General features: G+C 38.2%; 1 protein-coding gene across 1 annotated transcript in view; it reads left to right on the forward strand.

Annotated features, from left to right (window-relative positions):
• Nucleotides 1-2,643: 2,643 nt before the first annotated feature.
• The window catches only part of MED27 (mediator complex subunit 27), a gene marked incomplete at its 5' end in the record, with an annotated part of 88,092 nt that continues 70,924 nt past the window's right edge, over nt 2,644-19,811 (forward strand). Inside the window, one exon of the mRNA XM_008944766.1 lies at nt 2,644-2,788. Coding sequence (XP_008943014.1) covers nt 2,644-2,788 — 145 coding nt within the window. The remainder of the gene's footprint in view (nt 2,789-19,811) is intronic.

Here is a 19,811-nt window from a genome sequence, read left to right on the forward strand (position 1 = left end):
CCCCGGGGCCTGTCTCCCTGCGGCGCCCGGCCGTGCCGCTTCCCCTCCTGCAGAAACTTTTAGGCAAATAAATGCGCAAACGCTCCGGCTTCTTCTGTCCAGCGCCGGGTGCTTTACCCCTCCGTGGTGTTTCGTTCCAGCGTCTCCAAAGGCATGAATGCTGCTCATAATACTTGCGCGGATTTTGTTCTTGTTTTGCTTTATAAAAAGAGCTGTCGGTAGGGTTACATTGGTAAGGTGAATGCTTTTGGTTGCAGGGAGGTCTTTTTCTCTTTTTTAAGTGTTTTGGGTTTTTTCTTTTTTTAGTAAAACACTTTCTAGGCTCTGACGATTCCATAATATCCGAGTGGTTCAAGAACGACCATTTTACTACCAAAACTTATAAGGCTGGAAAGTTGGTACGTGTCACTACAGTTGTTTTGTACCAGCAAGTTTGTCTTATGCAGAGACTGACTTTTGAAATGGGTGGTGCATGTGGATCCTGCCAGAGGACTGCTGTGTCCCATGTCCTCCTGGGAGCCATCAGTGCTGCCCAGGGAGATGTCCAAGAGCAGGACAAGTGTGTAACCACCCTTTCCCAGCACAGGGTCTGGCCTCCAGAGATTGTTTGGTGTGTTGTGGACAGGAGTTTGTCTCTTGCTGGGTAACAGGCCTTGCTGGTGTTTAGTTCTGAACGTGGTAATGCCATTTGTTACTGACTTCTTCCCTTCTATTGGGAAAGATGGTATATAATCATTCTTGTGAATGATGTACACTGGTTTATAGACTCCAGTTGTATCCCTTTTTTATTATTTTCAAGTTGAAGAGGCTTCATGGTTCCCAGCATGGAAGCTGTGCCATTCCTTTGGTCATCCTTCTTGTCTTGCTTGGTAGCTTTTTAAAGAATTATCTAATATAACCCCAAAGTCTTGTTCCCAAACAATAATAGATAGCAATTGGCTCTGACCTGTCTTGTCTCAGGTGTAGCATTTCACACTCCTCTACTTTGCAGTTTATCATCCAATATTTCAGTGCTCTGAAGTTCTTGTGTGGTTCTTTGTAGTCAGTCTCTGTTCTTACCACCATACCAGGGAGTGGTTTCATCACAAAACCTCACCAGTTCCTTTTTTGCCATCCCTTGCACAGTATTAGTGGATATGCTTATTAATGCTTTGGTGACCATTTCTTTCCTGGTTCTTTGCAAGATAACTTTAAAAAATATTTTGGAGTACATTTAATTTGTCTTTTTGGAAACATAACTGTCCCAAAATATGGTAATTAATATAGCATCTAAATGTTGTGCATGCTGTTGCATGTTTAGGAAGCACAGATTTCAAGTGGCAAGGGAATACTTGAAGGTGTTTTCACGTTGTGGGAGTATTGACAGGGAGCTCTTTTCAACAAATCTTTAGTTATTATGTCTATTCACATCTATTTTATTGTATGCTTTTGTCAAGAAACATTAAGCACATTCATGAGTGCTCACAGCACCAGAGTCTTAGAGTGTAGCCCATGGAAACCAAGAAATTATGATTAATAAAGGAGAATTTAGTGATAGTAAAGCATGGAACTATCAGTTCCTTGATCGTTTGCATTTAATGAAGGTTGTGATTTCAAGTAGCAGGGGAATACTTGAAGGTGTTTTGAAGTTAATGTTATCATGGCTCACGTTGTGAGAGTATTGACAGGGAGCTCTGTTCAACAAATCTTTAGTTATTATGCCTATTCACATCTATTTTATTGTATGCTTTTGTCAAGAAACATTAAGCACATTCATGAGTGCTCACAGCACCAGAGTCTTAGAGTGTAGCCCATGGAAACCAAGAAATTATGATTAATAAAGGAGAATTTAGTGATAGTAAAGCATGGAACTATCAGTTCCTTGATCGTTTGCATTTAATGAAGGTTGTGAAAATAAATGCCAATAGAGGTACTTGAATTTCTTTTCCTTACAGAGATTTTCAGACGTCACCCTTTGAAGTGTCCGAATCTGGCTTGTAATCTAGTGGGAGTTTTGAAGTTCAAAGAAGGATGGAATGTTCAGAAGTCAAAAGGAGAGGCACCTGATCTGTCATGTCACTTGAGAAACTGCATTTTATATCTGTGCAAAGTAGCCACTCCTCCTTCTACAGTTGATTAATGCAAGTTTTAAAATGGTGTAACTTTTGTTATTATTAAATGTAGTGTTTGATAAGTGAGATATGAAGCAATGATAGATCACTTCAGTGAGATTTTTTTCATGGAAAAATGGTGCTTATTATACTCAGTTGAGTATCCTTGCCACAAGAAGTTGGAATGCATATACTTGCCTTAGAGTCATCATAACCTGTGCAGGACCATCTCCAGGCTTAGGACAAATGCCCATTCCTCTGTGTATTTATACAAGGACAACGTAAATTTCCTGTTCTTTAGTGAAATGATGAGGCATCTGCCTGCCTTTGGTTAGAAAAAAATACTTCTAGTCTTGCTAAAGTCAGAATTTTGTAATTTGAGTGTATGCATTGCTTAGAAGATGCCCTGGGTTCTGGAAGTGCTTGTGGACAGAACCTGCCATGGTTTAACTCTTTTCAGCTTGTCTTACAAAGACTCTTGGCTTCTACTTTCTCTCCTAAAAAGCTGTACCTGCAGATCTCATTTCCAAAATGCCTTTCTGCTTTCTTTCAGTGAGCTGGAGCGTCTGAGCAACTTAGTTGGTAAACCATCTGAGAACCACCCTCTGCACAACAGTGGGCTGCTGAGCCTAGATCCTGTTCAGGACAAAACCCCTCTTTACAGCCAACTTCTTCAGGCCTACAAATGGTCCAATAAGGTAAGAGAGCACACTGGTGTAACTGGGTTGGGCATTCCTACTGAATGTTTGCTTTGTGATCCAGTAGACTTCAGAGTGTTTGAGACTGCCAGAATTGCTGAGGCTTTTATGAAGTTGAGGGGCATAGTGTGTACCTAAATATACTTTCAAGGGTTAAAATGGTGTTTTAATTCAGAGGAGACTTTTCTGCTATACTGAGGCATGTCCCTGTTTTTCTAAGGAGGTGGTGGCTCTCAACAATTTTTGTTGAAAGAAATTTTGTTCTCATGAGCATAATTCAGTTTAATAAACCTGTATATAAACTCTGAATATATTTAGAGGCAGAAATTGGATAGATAAGTTTCCTTCTCTGTGACTGTAGTGTACTTATGGATCTACAATACTCCTTTCCTCACATCTGATTTGATTACATAAGTAAAATTTGCATTATTGCAATTATCACCAGTCTTGGCACCGTTATATTTCAGGTTGCCTGTTCCCATCCTGAATTTTTTGAGCGTGCTTATAACTTTTTATAGAAATATTTAAATAAGCATGTAAAAGCTTTCTTAAAAATGCTTGAAATGCTAGTAAGCAGTAACATCATGTAAAAGATAAAGTCCTGTTACAGTAATTATTACTAATCATATATTGCAGTCGTGGCTTTTAACAACCTCACACAAGACACTGAAATGCTAGTAAGCAGTAACAACATGTAAAAGATAAAGTCCTGTTACAGGAATTATTACTAATCATATATTGCAAAGTTGTGGCTTTTAACAACCTCACACAAGACAGCTGGAGTAAGCAGGAGTAGTAGAACTGAAAATATTCAGGGCACTAAAAGAAACAGTTCCACTTTAAATTATTTAGTACAATACATGAGCAAGGAAGACTTTCAGACTGCACAAATACTTCGTAGGCCGATTCTTGTATGTTGGGTCAACCAATCTGCTATTCAAATTTACACTGCAGTAATATTTGTACAAATACAACAGTAACATTTGTACAGTTATGTTTCAGGATACCAATGTGTGTTAATGCCTTCTAAAATCAGTAGGATTCAGCTCTGATAAAATTTGGGATAGTTGGAAAATGGGGGACAAGAATGATTTTTAAGAAGAGATTCATTAGTTGAGAAAATGTTTCATGTTTGCTTGTATTTCTTGCTGTTAGTAGTCTTGGCACTGAAGAAAAAAATATTAATTTGCTAAAAAAAAAGCCATTTATACCTGAAAACTTCTAAACTTGTAATGCAGTTAAATCTTCAGTGATTTAATGACTTCTTTAGATTGTTCAGAGTAAACTCAGTTGATAATCACATAGCTTTGACAGAGATGTTCTAATGGAGTTTTTTGTTAGTGTTAGGGAGCTTTGAAGAGCATTTTTTTTTTTCTAATACTGGATTCTGATTTCAGAAAGCAGAGAGGTTTAGTATCCTGCACACTCATATACAAAGTTAAATGTTCCAGGAGAAAACCAGATTTTTTTAAAAAGTTATTTGCTCTCTGTTTTGACTTCTGTTGTATAGCTAAAATGAAATATACTGTTCAAGTTGTATTTAAATAGCTATTTTCTACCTGATGGTTCTTCTGAACTTTACCAGCATCCTTTCTAGGGTCTGCAGTAACCAGCAGGCATGAGTAGGTTGTCTCTAACAGCAAACATGTTGTCTGTGTCAGCTACCAGAGTTATCATTAGCAGCAAAGACCCTCTTGATGCTCGTGTATGTTGCTGCTTAATTCTTCACTGAATAAGTATTCCTTCATTACATCTGTTGGTCGCCTTTTGTTCTTATTATGTGTGTCTGGTGTTTTCTGTTGCTTCAAAGGGAGCCTTTAGATGTGGTGATGTCAATACACTTTATGTCTGTCTGCATTTAATTTTTAATTTGTGACCCCTTGGTGGCTTGCTTGGTTGTATTTTTGATGAGCTGAGATAAGGGCATTTTCCTCTCTCAGATTGTTCATTCATTACTGGTGGCATGAATAGCCACATGGCTGCCAGGGGAGGATGGATGGAGCAGAGTTTTGGGGCTGTGGTGCAATTCTAAAAGGACATTTGTGAAATACAGGGAAAAATGAGTACGCAGACTTTGTGTTGCATGTTTTGATGTTTATTTTTAAAACATGAGGTGGCTGATAGTAGCAGCTTCTAGAATAATAACAAGTAAGGTTGGTAATAACTGGGCTATCTCATGAGAAGCAGACTATTGCTGAGTATATCAAAGCATTATACATAGTATTATTTTTTTCTTTGAAAGCTTTGCTGCATTATTTTTTATTTAAAGACCAATTAGAGGTGTGAAAGGTTAATTCTTTAAAAAAAAATGCCAAAAAAACCCCCGAGAATTTTAGGAACTATCCTATAGAACAGACTGTTTTAAAAGCTGAGATTTTTAGTTGCTATACTTATATCAGTACTTCTGCTTTGGAAATTATATTCTCAGCCAGTTTTTGGGGAATGTAGTGATTGTAACCTTGTAAATACCATAAACCACAGGAAACTCTTTAAAGCATAGTACTCCCAAATTGGTGGTGTGTGGTTTTTTTTAGTGTGTGAGTGTACCTAAAACTGAAGCAATTTTGCAAATCTGGAGGTGGATCATATTTATGTGGATGACTTTTACTTGTGCATACAGTTTTGCCAAAAAAAAGTTAAAGTTTTAGTTCTATTTTCTTAAATTTCAGCTGAGGCTGTATTAAACATTGTGCCTTGTGCTTGACAAGGTATTGGATGCCTGAACAGTTATTTCTTTATATTTGCAGTTTTCTTTAGTGCAAGTGCCCAGTTTTGATCTGTTCTTGGATGCATGGATGAATCTTTTGCTGCAAGGTAGCAGTGCTGGTTGTGAAGTGTAGTGAAGATAATACTCTAAGGTATAAATAGGAAATTCCTGTCTTCACATGAGAGTGTTAATATAGGAAATTAGACTTATCTGACACTTTCCAACTTGTTTTATTTACTACAATTAATTCTTGTAGCTGTGGCTAGTTATGTGTTGGGAGAAGACTCACTTTTAGGTACAGATTTAGTTATTTAGGTTTGCATTCAATTGTGATTTCAGAGATATTTTCCTGCAACCTTATTTTACTGCTTCTGTGAATCACGACACTAGTTCCTTTCTTTCTGAGTCTGAAGTTTGCCTGCTCCAGGGGTACAGAAAAGTACAATGGGAAGATTTTAAAAGTTCCCTTATAGAAGTGTTATCTTGGCAGTGCTTGTTATTTATTAGCACCTGCTATCCTGATATTTGCTTGCTGTAGTTTACCCAATAGTTTTGCAGATGGTAAAGTTGTCTGTATAATGGAAGCAGCTGTTTGGGAACACAACAGCTTGTCAAATGCATTAATTACATACACATGCAGCTGTAAAGGAACTTTTCCAGGTGTTTAACAAAGCTAGCAAGGTGTAGCTGAAAAACACAGGAAGTTTTGGGTTTTCACTGCAGGCAAGCTGCAAGCAAGAGCTCAATGGTTTTTCTTCTTTGCTTTAGCATATCAAATCATACAAGTCAGTTACTCTGACTCTGGGGTAGATGTAGGTGTTTTCTGGCCATGGAACAGGATTTAGGTCTGCTTGAGAAATCTTCACCCCCTCCCCCCCTTCAATTTTACTTAATTATGAATTTTATGGAAGAAAAGATGTTTTCTTGATTACCATTGAAGTGCTGTTTCCCAGAAGGATCCATATGTGCCCTTTTAATGTAATAATGAAGATATGATATTAGATAAGATAAAAATGAGCTATCATTCTTTGTGGATAATACAGATAAAGTGTTACTGGTAAGTTAGGAAGTTTGTAGAAATCAGTAGAGGTTTTTCATGTGGACTGTCTCTGTTAGTAATTGTACTTGGATTCTGGGTTTAATAGTTATGTACATGTTAGCTGTTTGGTTTTTTGTTCTTAATACTTGAGTGATGATGAAGGGGTTTGGGGTTTTTTTTTGGGGAAAACTTGTGATGATGTGATTAAACCAATTTAATATACTGATCCATATATAAAATGCTCTATAAAGCTCACTGTGGTGTGGTTGCCTGCCAGCATTACTGTAGTTAGATCAGACAGAGTAGGTGCAGGTTTTTGGAATCTCTGAGTTTGAACTCAGTCGTTGAGTGGTATAAACTTTTGTTTCCCATCTGCTGCTTTAGTGAGGTTATTTGTTGCCTGTAGTTGTTCGTCCTCTTTGCCCTTGGCAAAGAATTTGTGTAGTCTCGCCCTGTGCATGCCCCAGGCACTGTCTGTTAAGGTGTTTCCACTGACTGCAGTAGAACAGAAAATATATGGAGTGTTTTATGTCCACTGAGCAAGGCAAATGCTTTTATAGGGCTACTTTCCCCTCTTGTAATGGGGTCCTGTCAAGTAGTTCAGGCCCAGTATCTGAGCTTTAATCACTGGTAGAGGTTTTTTATTTGCTTTTGTTTATTTAAGGGTAAATGCAAAATGCAGCAACCACCAGACCACTGCTATAGAATTACTCTTGCTACCAGACATGAGAGTCATTGAGTTTGTTGGGTAGCAGCAAACTCATCTTTCCCCAGTTACTGAGTGCTAGCAGCATGGGCAGAGCTCACTTGCCTGTGTGAAAGTAATATCTGCTATAAGTCATCTCTTCTTTTTCTTTTTTTCTTTGCAATAAAGAGTTTTTCAGACTTACAGATAATATTTCTAACAGCAGTAAAAGTGGGGGAAATTTAGAACAATTGTAGACTTAAAATTAAAATAGCATTATCTGGCTTTTTCCTCAGTTTTCAATCCACTTAAGTGTTGTGTACTCTGTTGCAGTGTTCATTTGCTTTACTCCAGTTGCAACACTTCTGTGCTTTGAACCTATAAGCATAGGTATATGTGAGTGGTGATGGTGTTGTTTAAAAAGGTTATAAAAATAAAAGATTAAGGCAACTTGCATAAACTTTTTACAGTATTGGTGTGTAAATATTCCGAGCAAACAAAGCTGGACAGGAGTTGTCGTGAATTTATTTAAAAGTAATACACTGGCAAATAAACTAAAAAGAAAGTCACTGTTGGTCTGTTTGTTGACATACACAAAATATATTTGGATTTAAATTTGTTACTTCATAGCTTCCTCTTGTTCTTACATAAATTTAAGATCGAACTGTTGAGATTACCATTAATGAGTTAAAATGATTTTCTGTCACATGACATAAGAGAAAAGGAATATATAGGTTTTGTTTATTAAATTATTTTGATGTGTTCACTGATAAATTATTTGTTTAAATTGTGTTTGTTGTAGGTCTCAAAAAAAGAAATCAATAGAGCCTGTAGAGAAAATCCAGACTTGTTATGACTGCCCTTGGTAGCTTCGTATTGATTAGACACAAATATTGAGTTTAATGACAATAAATGACATTAAATGTTAACCATAATAGTAGAGGAACACCGTCGAAGTAATTTTTTGTTGTTGTTGTTCATCTTGATTGTAAAATGAAGTGTTCATTCCAAGGAACATTAATTTTAAATTTTGGATGCACTGAAACATTTTGACTGTAATGTAGTTTTACAGTAGCATGGGCAATGTAATTGAATTATGGTGTTGGCAGTTCTTTGGAAGTTCAGGCAGATGACCAAGATTTTGTCCTTTCAGTACCCTCTTTCTACAAAAATGTGGTGTTATAATATTGTGACAGGCTGCTGCATGGAAATCCAGTTAATTCTGCTGAGATATCATCCACCCAACCTGGGAGACAGTTTCAGGTGTAGTGTAGTATCAGGAGCAGACCTGTAGCATTGAGAACTGCATCACCTCCTTGCCCAGTGCTTCTGGTTGTACTGAAGATCACCTGTGCTTGCTGGGGTAAGAGTGGGAAGGTTAGTGGTGCAGCTTGAAATACTGGAACATCAATCCTGTTCTCAGTGAACAGGAGCTCCAAAGAAGTTACTTCTAGAAAAGGTCTGAAGTGGCCAAAATCCTTTGGTTTGCTCACAGAGGGAACAAATGAAAAAATAAGATTTGAATTGAAGCAGAGCAACGAGTCTCTACAAGGGTATCTCTGTTAGACTGGAGAGCATTTTTTAATCTGATTTGTAAGAGCAGAATCAGTGCTTCATAGAGGGAGCCAGAGTGGGAAGGTTCTTGGGGATTACTGGTAGGCTGTGGACTCCTTCCCTGTGCAGATAAACCTGTTCTGTCACTGGAGAAATGAGTGATATGGGAACTGGTGTTCTCTTGTACACAGGACACAAAATAGGAGCTCGGCCAGTTGGATTCTATTCTTGCTTTTCTTGTTAATTTTTGTTGTAACCTTGAGCAGGATTCATTATTTTTTCTGTGCCTCATTTTTCTTATGGCTAAAATAGGATAATAATACTTAACCTACTTCTTGGGAGGGTTTCTGGTCTAGATGTGTTCAAGTGCATTGGGTTCTTTGGACAGAAATGTTTTGTAGATGCCAAATATGATGACTAATGTTGTTTGCCTGGCAGTCTGGAAAAATGCCCTTTATGGGCTTTTGATTTTGTGCAATTTTAGGCAAAAGTTTTGGTGGAATGCCCTTGCTCTTCAGAATTGCATTAATGTTCTTTTTTTTTTTAATATGACTAGGAAACAGGTGGTTACCTCTTTGCTTCCAGCTGCTGTAGTTATTAATTATTGCTCAGTTGTCTGCCTGGAGAATATTGACATTTATTATGGCAGGGTTGATTTTAGTAGCCAGCAATGGCAGGGGTGGCAAATTCAGGTAGTGTGCAAATTAACCCTGATATTACAGAGGTGGGGAGGGTAAAGCACTAGAAAAGCTGTGATGAGGGGAAAAAAATACCTGCTTGTGCCAAAATCTAAGGGGGTGGAGACAGGAATCACAATGATCTACATCTAGTTTACTGGAGGAGGAAGAAGGTGGGACAATTTATCTGAGGGTCTCTGAGTCATGGGGAGGGAAAAGCACTAGAAAAGCTGTGAAGAGGGGAAAAAAAATACCTGCTTGTGCCAAAATTTAAGGGGGTGGAGACAGGAATCACATTGATCTACATCTAGTTTACTGGAGGAGGAAGAGGGTGGGACAATTTATCTGAGGGTCTCTGAGTCATGTAATGATAGTTAAAAATAGAAAGTGAATAGAGAGAGAGGGGGGGGAAAAAATATTGAAAATAGTAAAAACCATAATGAAAACAGGGCCACTAATAATGATAGCAGCAGTAAAAGTAGAAGTGGAAAAAAAAGAAGAGCAGAAAAAGTAGCAGTCGTCGGCTGCTGTCTGTCAGATGGGTTTTATTCTTTATTTATGGCTATCTCCTTTCAGAGGATTTGTCTTCCCTCCTCAGCTGGGAGTCCCTGGAATCTTCAGCTCTTGGGCTTTTGTGCTTCTTTGCCTTTGATTCCTGTGCTGATTTTGAACAAAAGTCCAACCCTGGGCTATCTTAGCTGTTTTATGGTTAGCATGTATAACTGTAAAAGTGGTTTTGACACCTAATAATTGAACAAAAGGAAATGAAAACTCCCAGTTTCTTTTTTTCTTTGCTCTACAGGCAAGTTACTATGGCAGGTGAAAATTTGGCACCTATCCCAGTATGCAGGTTAGCTTAATTTCTTTGATATTTTAGTAGTCTGGGGTTAGTTTGTTACTTCAGAAAGAAAAGAGTGATGATGAGTAACTTGTTGCCTTAAAAAAAAAAAAAAAGAAGTAATTAGCCTTTGAGTCTGGCTTGTTTAAGTAGTTTGAATATTTTATATCTATGATCTTCCCAGAGTTGGAGCAGAATTCACACTAGGATGCTATTGTGAAATAAGGTTATATGTGTCCAGACTGAATTTGCCTTTCTTACTGGGTTTGTAGAATGTCTTGTTTCAAATCTGAAGTGGCCCGAGAGTACGATATGGTGTTTTTCTGTTGTGCCTGGTGCTTGTTGTTATTCAACAGTATTTTTCAAGGCTCTAATCAAAATAATGCTGTAAGCAGTACCAGTCTCACTTTTCCTCATTATGGGAAGTGATATAGCAATACACACTTATAAATCACAGACCCTTGTCAGCTGGTGGGAATTACTTAATGCTTTGCAACACCTTTATTTGCTAATGAGTGGGCTTTTTTTTCCTTGTTTCCTTGATAAGTATTAATGTTCTAGCTGTTAGCCTATTTCAGGATGGAAATGATTGATGTTGCTCTATTTTAACCAAAACACTTCTGCCTACTCCTGGTTCTTCCTCTCCTAACTGGTGTTTTTCTTAACTTAGCAAGAACACTCCATGGAGTTCCTGCTGGATGGCTCAATTATGTAATTTGTACGTCAGCAATCACTTTCCCTTTCTGGGCTGTATAATGTGGTCATCAAACCTAAGTGCTTAATGCTGCCTTGCTTTGTGTTAATAACAGACTTTGAGTTGAAGTGAGCCACGTGCAGGCACCAAAATGTGGTATGGGGATGGTGAAGTCATGTTACAAACATTAGATGGAAAGAAAAGGCTTTACTTCTAGAAGTTGAGAAATACAACAGAGTATAACTGGAAATCCATGTTGTGTAGGGATTAACTGAAGAATATGTAGGATGCAGAACGAGCATTTTAAGAAACTTGGCATTCCTTTGAATCTCATGCTTGCCAGTTGTCTCAGCTCTCCGTGGCTCACGCTGACTTACCTAGTGGATGGTGGCCACTCTGAAAGCATAGAGGATGTCTTCAGAGACTCAAAGTTATGTCTCACTTTCTTTGAGGCAAGTTAAAGATGTTTGGAAAGTATTTGGGGACCTTCATATGAAGGGCATTCAAGGACTATGCGCACTAACACAAATAACTGATGCAGGTGATAAGCATCCCATTGATATTCTTTATATGGAAAAGATTGGTGGTTTTTTAGAGCTTCTAAAGGAAATCAAATAAAATGGAAAATTTCATTATGTCACCCTGTTGCTCTCTGCTATTGTTGTTGTCAGATCTTTTTGTTTGACTGTTATTTGTTGTTTTTTTTTAAATGCAGAAGTGTGCTTATATCTCATCTTTTTCTGGAGTTACTAAAGTTGGCTCCCTCAGTTCACGGTGATTTGTTTGTCTGAATGGCATATACTCAATTCTTTTCCACTGTATCTTAATCAGATTGTTTTGATAACTGGGCTAGAAAAAAAAACAGAAGTTGCCTAAAAGCTAATAAAATGGAAATTAGTCTTTGTAAGGAGCTGTATGTGATCAGAAGTGCAGTTCAGGCCACTGGCTTGGCTACTGCTTAATCGAAATGCACGTTTGTCAGAAATGTGGCAGCAGCTTTATGTTCAGCAGCAGTTAACACTCAGCTTCTGATGTTGAAGGCCTGTAACTCAGAAGGTCTGTGGTGATTCTTGAAATCTCTTGCCTCTTGGGATCAACATATACTGATTTTTAGTTTCCTGGGAGGAAAGAAGAAAGCTTTGCAGGAGTGGTGTTTTGTGGCTTTGATGCTGAGAATGTGAATATGAAATTAGACCATGACATCAGTGCTCTTACTTCTTATACCTGTGCCTGGTTTCTGGTTTTAATGGAGGTAGAGGTGTGTTGAAAAAAATGTGCAGTTGATCTCAAACCACCTGTCAGAGTGAGTTTGATAATTTCAAAATATTCCTGATAATATAGTAAAACTGCTTGATAATTTGAAGCAAGTTGTCTGTTTTCCCCAAACTTATAAGATTTCACTACTAACATTAAGCAAGCCATTGAGGAAGTCCACACTTTGTGCAGTAGGTGTGGTCATTTTACATTCTTCTGACAGGGTTTGGGTTTGCAGGTGAACTTTGTTTCAGGTCTGGCTGGATCTCTAACTCAGCTTTTAGGGACACTTGAATCTGCTGTTCTGCTTTTTGCATGAGCTCTGATGAATGATGACCTGCTTCTATAGAAAACCAACCAAGACTTCTGTTGGAAAATGCTACTTATGAAATGAGCCTGGTTTTGTTTTTTTTTCTTCCACTCTTACCTCTATAATAATATTCATCCGTCTACTACAGCTGGGAGTAGAAATGGGGAAAAAACAATATTCTATTGTGGTACTAAGAATTGCAGCCTGTGTAACTTTCTGGCTGACTGTCAGGCTTGCTTAGTAGTTGCAGAAGCATCTTAACTCTCCTAACCAAGACTTATGTTGTAAAATGCTACTTATGAAATGAGCCTGTTTTTGTTTTTTTTTTTTCTTCCACTCTTATCTCTATAATAATATTCATCTGTCTACTACAGCTGGGAGTAGAAATGGGGAAAAAACAATATTCTATTGTGGTACTAAGAATTGCAGCCTGTGTAACTTTCTGGCTGACTGTCAGGCTTGTTCAGTAGTTGCAGAAGCATCTTAACTCTCCTAAAAGTTTTGAGTAGTGCCACAGCTGGGCAGGTTTGGGAGTTGATAGGAGAATAGAGATGAGAATATGAACACTGCACTCGGAGGTGCTTCACCTCTAACTCCATTTGTTGGTGGTACATCTTGGTATGTGTTAGCATTCATATCTAATAGAGCTGTAAAATCCTGAAGTTCTGGAGATAAAGATGGCTTATCAGTAGATCGTAGCACTTTCTCTGCCAATACAAGATTAGTCCAAACATGTATAGCAATTCACTTCATCTAATTTTAAATGCCTGAATGTCAGGCTTCCACTTGCACAAGAAACAAAAAATACGAATAAAATATATTACTGACATTTGTTCAGTTACAGTATGTCTAGAAAAATATGTCCTCTGAACTAATAAAAGATGATTTAATGAAAGCTGATTGATTCTACCAGGTGCTAGTCTTTCACGTTTTTGATCTTTTCACAGGAAGATCAGAAGTTTATGTATCCTAAGCTGCAGTTACCTTGTTGTGCCCTTTTGTAAGGCTCTTGGCTTAGTGTGAAGCATTCAATCATGCTGTAGAGCTCCACTGAGTTTGCTGAGAACTTAAGTGCTCAAGTTAAATGCCTAAAGCTAGACCACAGGAAAAAGCTGAATGGTGAACTGGCACATGACTGTAGTGTAGACACACTTGCCTGCTGTCTGAGTGAAACATATATTTCTTGGAATGTGCATTTTTTAATATGCTCCTGAATTGACTTGTTCCCAGATAACTCTTCTTCAAAAGCACATACAGTGACAAGCTGACAGGAATAACTAGTATACTTATTGGGTAGAATTAGTGTATATCATTATAATGAAAAGTAATGACCGTGTTGAAACACTAAGGACATCTTCAAGATTACTTTAGATTTGGAAAGCAGAGTATAATGGCTACATCTTACAGCATGTAATAAAATCACAGGGGTCTTTGATGTTCAGACTTGTGCTTTGGAACAAATAGTTCTATTCAAAGTCAGCACCAGTCTTGATTAATTTGGGTGTATTTGGATTCTCTAAGCTTCTGTAGCTGGCAGTGGTATAGTATGAGAGGTGCTCTGTATACTGCATGGGCCATTAGACATAAAGGAATTACATATAGATGGGACATTTTCCAGTATGTTCTAAAATAGATGTATTTACTTCTCACTGTATGAAACGGCAATTGCTGTGGAAATTGATATTGAAAATGTGCACTGAAAGCCTCCTAGGATCTGCCAGCCTGCACAGAAAGGAGCTGTACACTTGAACTGTTACAAGTGGGGGGTTAAAGTGAATTATTTGTCTTTTCATGTCAACAGCTATTGAGTATATTTTCCTTATTGCAACATCCTGTTACGTTGTGCTGCAGAAGGTGCAGAGAATGTGGACTAGAGCAGAAAGAGTCTTCAGGTGTCTTTAAACTGTCTTAAGCTGCCCATGGTTTGAAAATATTCAAGAATCTGTGATATGAGCTGTTTGACATTTTTCCTGTTCCAAATGCTCAAAGGAATAAATCTACATAAAGAGTGTTAAAGATGAGAGAGTCTTTGCAACAACGTCTGGAATCTCAGAATGTTACTTTATTTCTCTCTTTTGGCTGACCACCACGATAAAACAGCTGAATCAAATACAGTCTTTTATGTATAAAATATATTTTTTTGGGTCTTGACAGCTTGTTTCCAGTTTTGGTCTAATTCAGTTTGAAACAGCTGTTCCTGATCTCTGCAAAACAGTTTTTTGATGGAAATCATGACATTCTCAAAGGCTGCAGTGTTACTGGGTTCTATCTCATTTCAGAAGTTGGCTTTTCTTTATGTTAAAAGAATTCTTCATTCAGAGAAAATGTCACTTTTTGTGTCAAGTAAGCTGCAATTAAAAGGATAATAGTTTCCTCCTCCCCCTAAGGTGATCTCTCAGTGAGCTTGGATATACGTTTCTCTACCTACTTGACTTTTAAGAAAAAACATCACTGTGTGTTTTACCATTAGTTAGACTTTAATTCTAATGTTCCCTGCCCTACCCATATGTTTTCAGTTGGCTTCTATTTAGAGTTTTATCTGCAGTTGTCTCTGCACTCAGACTTCACAAGTTCTCTGGCTTGCCTTATGGTTCAGTTTTACTCTGGAGTCAAATCTTGTATTTTCAGAATTTTCAGTGTAGCATTTTCAGTTCCCTCACTGCCATCTTTTTTTTTTTTTATTGAGGGGAGGGTTGGCTGCACTGTTTGGTGCCTCTTCCAAAGCTGTTTGTAGAAATTTTGTAGATCACAGGGCTGTAAGCTCTCTTGTGCCCAATAAAGAAAAAGCTAACCTTTCATTCCCACTTTTCCTGGTTCCTTTGGACAAGTAGTAATGGAGGGATGTCAGTGGCTTTCTGCATGAATGAACTTGCCATGGGGTTGACTGTGTGAACACCAGTGTCTGAGAATACTGCGTGTGGGCACGTCAAACACCACCTGATGGGGAGGGTGAAGCTTTCAGGACTGGCAGCATTGCCAAGTTTAGAATGGGACTGGAGGGACTCTGGAGTTGTACATCCTCTTCTTCCCTCTGTCCTTAGCTTGCTGGATGAGGTTTCACAGGTCACTTAATTACACATGTCTTTGTTTTCCTATCTATAAAATCAAGACTGTGCTACAGAACGAGTGCTCTGAGAAATGGGAGGGAGATGCTGCTGTATGGGCAGGGTCACTACAGGTTGCTGATCTCAATTCTGAGCCCACTATGGACAAATAACACCATGAACCTCCTTTAGGTTATTTTGTTAAAGCACAATTTAACAACTGAAATAAAACTAGCATGTAACATTACGTGAAAGCTTTGCTACTTAAAGAGCTGTTAAATATGTTTTCAGTTCCAAATTCAACGTTTTGCCTGGCAAATACTTGAGAGTGTTTATACTTTTCTTTGCATTTTTTTTCTTTTCCCACAGTCTGAAGAACCTGACTTGAGGTTGAGTTAGGATTAAGTGAGATTACTGGCATCTTCTTTCCATCCCTCTTGTGTACCTTGTATGAATACATCCTAATAACTATTGATATTGCATTCATCCTGCGAGAAGCAAAGACCTTTAGTGTCTGCTGATGCTGCAGTTTTGATGTTGTGTTTTTCTTGCAAGTAAAATCAATTGAGGCAAATCTCAGTAACTTTTACAGCAAAATAAAATGGCTATGGCAGGCCATTGGAAGTTTTTTACCTATGGGTGTGCTCTTAGATCACATACGCAGGGTTGTTCCAGCACAATTGATTGGTTGATCTACTAGATTTAAAGGTCAACTGTAATCACATTTCAGGAAGATTGAAGAAGATAGAAAATTGCTACTGTGTGTTTCTGGGTCACATCCCTGTTTCTGGTGCTCTTTGCTTTTCCCCTGTACATCTTAATTTACTCATCTAGAGCATCAATACATAAAGGGCACGAGTCAATGTGCTTGCTGGTTATCTGTACTTCCTCCAAGCCAATGCCTTCCCTCTGGAAGACCTGAAGCAGAGAGGAGGAGGAGTCCAGTAGAAATCCCCTTTCCAGAGGAAGGCTGTGAGGAAAACTGCAGTCAGGCTGTCTTGTTAGATGATCCATTCAGTTGCTAGAACTGATGCATCCAAGGGGTGAGATTGTCTGTTCCAAGTGCAGCACATACAGGGGAGAGAATCAGCATAACCCTCATAATGATGGAGACGTTTGATTGTGGGGAGTGAAAAGAACATCTCATTAGTAGTGTTTTATGTGGCAGCTTGGAATTACACAGATGTCCATAGAGACCAAGCAGCTTTGGATATTATGCATTGTAAATATGGAAGCATGTCTGCATACAGAGCTGAATAAATTTCTTGCTAATTTTTTTTTGCCAGAACCCAAATGAGATTTCTGCTTTACCATACCAGGTTGCATGAGCTAAAAGCAGCAGGGATGTGGAACATTCACCTGCTCAGATACTTCATTTTCCCTTCAACAAAGCAAAAGGACTCCTGAAATTAAAAAGGGTTTAATGGTAAAAAAGATGATTTAATGTGAGAAACCAAAACATGTTATTCTTCAAGATTTTTCCCTCAGGAACAATGTTATTGCTATATTAATTTGACTTTGTTTCACTCTTCTCCTGTGCTGATAAACCTGCTGTCCTTCTGTGTGGATCTTGCATAGAGCATCAGAGGAGAAGTGTTTAAAATAGAATAGACTTCAGTGGCATGGGAGCTGTTCCTGAATCAGAGAATACTGCATTATAAATGCTCTCAGCTAATCTTCAAACAAATTTCAAAGTAACTTCATGATTTTGTGTGACTAGTAAATGCTTATTTGACGATGGTTGTGCCATAGTGAGGGCTTTGTTGCATTAGCTGTATGCAGAAAGATGCCTCCTTTGAAGAGTCACTTTCTCCCCAAAAATGTTGTAGGGAATGTTAACTGTTCTACAAAGGTTATTTGTAGTAGAGCTCCAGGAAGTTTAAATTAACTCAGAGTACTGTCCTTAGTGCATTTTCATATGTGCAAACTTGCAAAATGTAGTAATTCCCAGATGTATAGAAATCAAGGGTCTGTGGCTTTTCTGTAAGCATTCATGACCTGCTTTTAAAATAGACACTGGCATAGAGCAGTGGTAGAAGACTTTGCTTGAGTGGACTGAGGACACATTTATTGTGCATTTATTTAAGGTGGCCTTTTTCAGAGATTCTTGCTCTGATGGCCTTCTAATTTCAGTACACATTTTGCTTTGTCAGCCACAATATGAAATCTGGAAAACTAATGTCTCATGTTTGCTACACTTATGGTAAATATGGAATGAATGTTTTTTTAAATAAATAATGGACTAGGTGAAGTTTTCAGAGGCTTGTCTGATCAAATCAGAGTAGCAGCAAATCCTTTGTGTATATTCCCAGTGCCTGATGTAATCAAATAGTGCCTTGACTGACTGATTTGTTTTATTTTTCTTGCAAGTTGCTCAAATTTATTTTATTTATCATTTTGTATCCCTTGATGATGTCTGTCCTTATTAAAAAGGTACTAATGGAAAGAGGGAATTTGCTGAAGAGCAGAAGTGGTGCATGTAGGGTACTGGAAATGTGATTTTCTTTTCCTGTGTGCAATTGCATGTCATCCTGAGCAGTAGGTTAGACATTTTTTCAGGGACTTCAGAGAGATTAAAAACAAGAGTACATGATATGTGCATGAAGTTGCCAGGCTACAGGGAATTGTCAGGTTATAAAACAATGCTTGTGTGGAAGTGTGCTAGGTAATAAAACCTGTCAGTAGGATGATTAGTGTCTGTGAGCTTTATGCCATTTTCTCCTCGTGTTTTCCCTTCAACTCACAGAGCTCTAGCATCCCTCCTTTCTCCAGTTTGATAATTGTGGCAGATTGCTGTTTTGAATGAAACCAGTTTAATGTAGAATCCACTCCTTGCCAATGTAAAATACCCATTAGAAAAGCAGTAGAAAAATCCCTTTATTATCTAGAGTATTTAAGCAAAGTAGATAGTTTGTCTGTCTTAACAACTTCCTTGAGAAGAGCAGCACCAGGAGCAGCAGTCACAGCAGGCAAAATACTGTCAGTCACAGAATGTCCATGCAGGTTCTGCTCCCATTCCTCTTATACCATCTACTGGGCTGAATGAAGTCCAGAAGAAGAGAAATGTGTTTTGAAAGCATCTTCCTTCAAAAGAACTTGCTGTGATTTCTGACTTGATTATTATTTTAAAGAACAGTAGCACTTTGTTGCTCCCTGGGAGGGATAGTAAACTTGTGCTTTCCTGTCTCTTACAAACTAAACACAAGTGCAGTTGTGTTTTAATGCTGACTCCTTTCATAGCACTGCTGAGCTTACACCTTCCTCAGTGTTCAGACAGTGCAATACCCCTGCACTTTGGGAATGATTCAGACCAAGTTATTCTGCCTTTTTTTTTTAAACTCCAGTTGTCCTGTTGTCATCTACAACAACATGTATGTGTTGGTGTATTTACTCACAATGAATTTCAGTTTCTCATCTTTAACAGAATTTGTGTTGGAATGTGCATTCCAGAAGCTGTTGCAGCCTTATAGGGAAACATTTGAGTTTCAGGAAGCACTGACAGGTAATGTTCACGAGTAAACAATACCTGGAGATTGCTTCAGACAGATTCCTGAACCATGCAAAGCTTGGATGTGGGAAGCATTTCACAGAGCCATTGGGAGCTGATGCTTTAGTGAAAGTTCCCTGGCTCTAAACCATATTTTAAAACTGCATGCTGAGGCCTTTGGTTTCCACTGCCTTATACTGGCATCAGCAATTGTGTCAGTAAGTTTTGAATTAACAAAAATAATAGACATTTTCTGAAGTAAAACACTTGTTTTAATTTTTTTTTTTAATTTAAGTAGTCTTTTTGCTAAAACAGAGAATATATGATCATAATCTGTAGCTGAATAGCATCACCTGTCATGGTGTGCAGGGCAAGATACTTCCTCTGTTAACTCCAGCTGCTGGCCTTGCCCTTCTGAGCAGCCTGGTTTATTGTGGGAGAGCTGCAGAGGAAGAATCTTATGCTTGGCTTTAAACCTAGGCTTTCATCCATGCTCTGATTCCCTAGAGAGCATGTATGTATGTTTTAAGAAGTCTCTGTGGTCAAAGAGTTTGTAATTTGGTCTTTCTGAGAAACTGCAGGTTAGATTTTGAGAATATTAAAAGTGCTGGCATGACTCATTGCTTAGTCATGATGGCCTTGAAGTGTAACACTTAAAGAAAACAGTTTGAGCTCCTTATGCATTTGTCAAGAAGTCCTTTACCTGTTCTTCAAGTGTTTGTGTCCATGTGCAC

The sequence above is a fragment of the Merops nubicus genome, unplaced genomic scaffold (assembly GCF_000691845.1).
Source record: "Merops nubicus isolate BGI_N331 unplaced genomic scaffold, ASM69184v1 scaffold12527, whole genome shotgun sequence".
Taxonomy (NCBI): Eukaryota; Metazoa; Chordata; class Aves; order Coraciiformes; family Meropidae; genus Merops; species Merops nubicus.